Here is a 3230-nt window from a genome sequence, read left to right as displayed (position 1 = left end):
GTCAGGGGTGTCCATGGCCGCGCTGGAGGGTCGCCGGGAGCTCGGCCGGAGCGGGGAGGTGAAGATCCTCGGCGACGGGGGAGAGGAAAGGTGAACTGCCGCGGTGAAATGTCCCTCCCGCTAAATCGATCTAGAATAGAGGTCGCCGCCGGGTCGACCACGCAAAACGCGATTTTGACACTTCCGCGGGGAAAAGTGTCGCCCCCTCAAATTGTTTCGCAGGCCGGTCACTTTTGCGGTGTCTGGTGTGCGTGCGTTTTCGGTTCGAAACGACAAAACGGTGGTTATTTTATAGTTTTTGCGAAAATGTGGGATCTTATAGAGATGCTCTTAGGCGGTACTACCTCCTTCCGGGATTAGACGTTCTCGATATAACCTGAATTAAAGATTCTCCATCGAGACTAGAACAACAGAAGAAACACAATTCGCTAATACGGTGTACTTAAGCATGCAACTCCCAAAAGTTCAACGTAGCAAGCTGCATCAGTGCATCAGCAAACGCGCAAACTCTCCGTCCTCCACACTCTGTTCATTCTCTGAATGAACTCCTCTGCTCTCATCATGAGTTCGTCCTCCTCGTCCCCGCGTCTCTCCTCCTCTGATGATGATGACGAATCAGCAGCAATGTGCACGCCGTCTCGTCCACTACACTTTTCTCTTGCCTGTGGCCGACGGCTGGCCGCGTCAACTTCGCCTGCTTCCACGAAGCATTGTTCTGCGCAGCCGCAGTCGCTGCCGCCGATGGCAGTGGCAGTGACGGGGTCATGGTGGTGTTCTCCATCTTTCCTTTCGCCTCCATGTGTTTGAGCAGCACAGGGCGTCTCAACTTCAGAACCTCCCGTGATGCGCTCCTTGGCGCGACCCTTATCGTTAGGTGTGCGGCCGCGGGTGCCGAGGAGGAGGACGGCGATGACGACATGGGAGAGGCAGAAGGCCACAAGTAACGGGCTGGAGGACGCCCAGACAGTCACCAGCTCGACCGTGGAGTTTATGAGTAACATTTTACTATGTGTTTCGGAAAGGGAAGATATACTGGCAAAGTAAAAGAAGTCTGTAATGGATTATGATCACAAATCAAGAGCCTTTTAGAAGCTGGATCGATGGTGAACGATCTTGGCGACTTGGCCCTTATATCCTCCCGAGTGAATTGTGTGGGGGAAGATTCTGTTGATGAGTCAACACTCAATCAATCGGGGGAACCGCACATGGTGGGTGTGGGACGTGGTGACCCAACTGAAGGACCTTCCTCGGGAAGAAAACCCGTGTGAACGACGCGAGATTTCAGGTCAAGCGTAGTACCAGCGGCCTGTTCTGAAGTCCTCTGGCTCCTGGAAAATGCAAATGGAGCGGAGCCCGGTATTTAAAAAAGATACAAAAATCAATTTTTGATGTTCCATTTTTTTTCCATGGAAACTTATATATGTGAAGTTGATCCAATATATATATATATATATATATATATATGTGTCTCTCTGTGTGTGTGTGTGTGTGTTCCGTACGTACGTGTGAAAATTCTTTTGAAAATACTGTGATTTGTAGGCTTTATAAAAAAGAAAAATTCCAATCCAACAACAAAAAATGGTCCATTTTAAATATATGTATTTGACTTTTTTCTATACGCCATATGTGAAAGTATAAGGTTATGATTTTTTGCAGATGCGTAACATACATGTGTGTCCACAATTTTTTTTTAAGTTTTTCACGTTGAAGAAAACCGTTTTTCAAAAATGAGCTTCATGAAGCCCGGCCTCCAAAAATCCGCACTCACCAGCTCCACGCTTCACAAGCTAAACTCCTTGTGCGGAGCCGAGCAGAACAGAATAGCTGCCGACAAGCTATTTTTTTCTCTGGCTGCAGGTGTAACTTTTTTAAGACAAATCATTTTTCTAGGAAAGGTCACTAAGGGTAAACAATCTCTTTTTCCAGTTATTTTCTTTTCTTTCCTTTTCTATTTTCCTTTTCTTTTACCTTTTTTTAAATATTTTTTCATTTATATTTATTTTTAACTTTACCTTTTCTTCCCATAATTGTTTTAAAAAATATTGATCTGTAATTTCATGTACTATTCTTGTTATAAAAAAAGAATCACAATCTCAAAAAAGTTACATAATTTCACTAAATGTTTTTGGTTTCAAAATTTAGTTGACAATTTCAAAAACTGTTCTGTTTTTCAAATTTTGTTCATAATTCCAAAAACATGTATAGGAATTTCAAAATATTCATGGCTTCAAAATTGAGTTTACAATCTAAATAAATATTCCCTTTTCTATTTTTGGTACAAAATTTCAAAAAAAAATTGGCGGTTTCAATATTATTTTTTTCACAATATCAAAAATTGTTTTTCTGATTTGAAAATTTTATTCAATAATTTAAAAATTGTGCGCAATTGAGAATGGTTAGAAATTTCAAACAATGTTTGGAATTATAAATTTGTTCGCATTTTTCAAAAAATGTTTGGAATTTCTAAAATTGTGTTTTTTCAAAATAATTGGCACTTCAAAATTGGTCACGGTTTCCAGAAAACTTTCATAAATTTGCCATAAAAGTTTTTTGAATCTAACTTTGTTGTTTGTTCTGAAAGATGTATGCTATTGGTTAATCACTAGTAGCCTTCAGCTCGAGTCGCTAGGTGCTTTCGGTTAGTTTGTGTGGTCACAAGTTCGAGTTGCAAGCGTACTTTTTTGGATCTTTGGTGTCGCGTTGTTGTGCTCAACTCGGTTCATATCTGTGTCAGTGGGCTCACCCAGCCGCGGTCCCCTATGTGGCACACGTTCTGTTGAATCCAATGAACGTCCCAATAGGAGCTGCCCTTTTCGTCCAACCCTTAGCCCTTTACAATGAAAATTGTCCTTGTCAATATCTCACATTTTCACTACACATGCTTGGGTTGACTTTACATGATATAAATTGGGTCGGCCCATAATGCACCCTTGGTCCACTACCTTAATTTCTTTCTTAGGCTTGGAGACCTCCTATACGACGCTTAAAGCGCCTAATTAGTCGATTAGGCGCTTCCTCTTCATATTCCTCTTCACTAGGGCACACCATTAACGGGACTCGTGATTCCTATTTGATGCTTAAAGTGCAAAGTACAGTACATTTTGATACCACACGCATCCCTCCTCGCTGTGCTAGCCAAAGTGGGTTGCCCACCCATTTCCTTGTGCACAACCGGTTTTGGGAACCTTCTAGAAGGTTCCTACCCGATTTTTTGGGCTGGGTTTCGATGT

General features: G+C 42.3%; 1 protein-coding gene across 1 annotated transcript; it reads right to left on the bottom strand.

The window, feature by feature from the left end:
- Positions 1-287: 287 nt before the first annotated feature.
- Positions 288-1087, bottom strand: LOC123405166. Its single transcript, XM_045098963.1, has one exon. It carries the CDS (start codon positions 999-1001, stop codon positions 492-494), a length of 510 nt encoding a protein of 169 aa, XP_044954898.1. The 5' UTR covers positions 1002-1087; the 3' UTR covers positions 288-491.
- Positions 1088-3230: the final 2143 nt, after the last annotated feature.

Source organism: Hordeum vulgare, chromosome 6H (genome assembly GCF_904849725.1).
Source record: "Hordeum vulgare subsp. vulgare chromosome 6H, MorexV3_pseudomolecules_assembly, whole genome shotgun sequence".
Taxonomy (NCBI): domain Eukaryota; kingdom Viridiplantae; phylum Streptophyta; class Magnoliopsida; order Poales; family Poaceae; genus Hordeum; species Hordeum vulgare.
The sequence above is the reverse complement of the archived record's forward strand: the minus strand, read 5'-3'. Positions and strand labels throughout refer to the sequence as shown.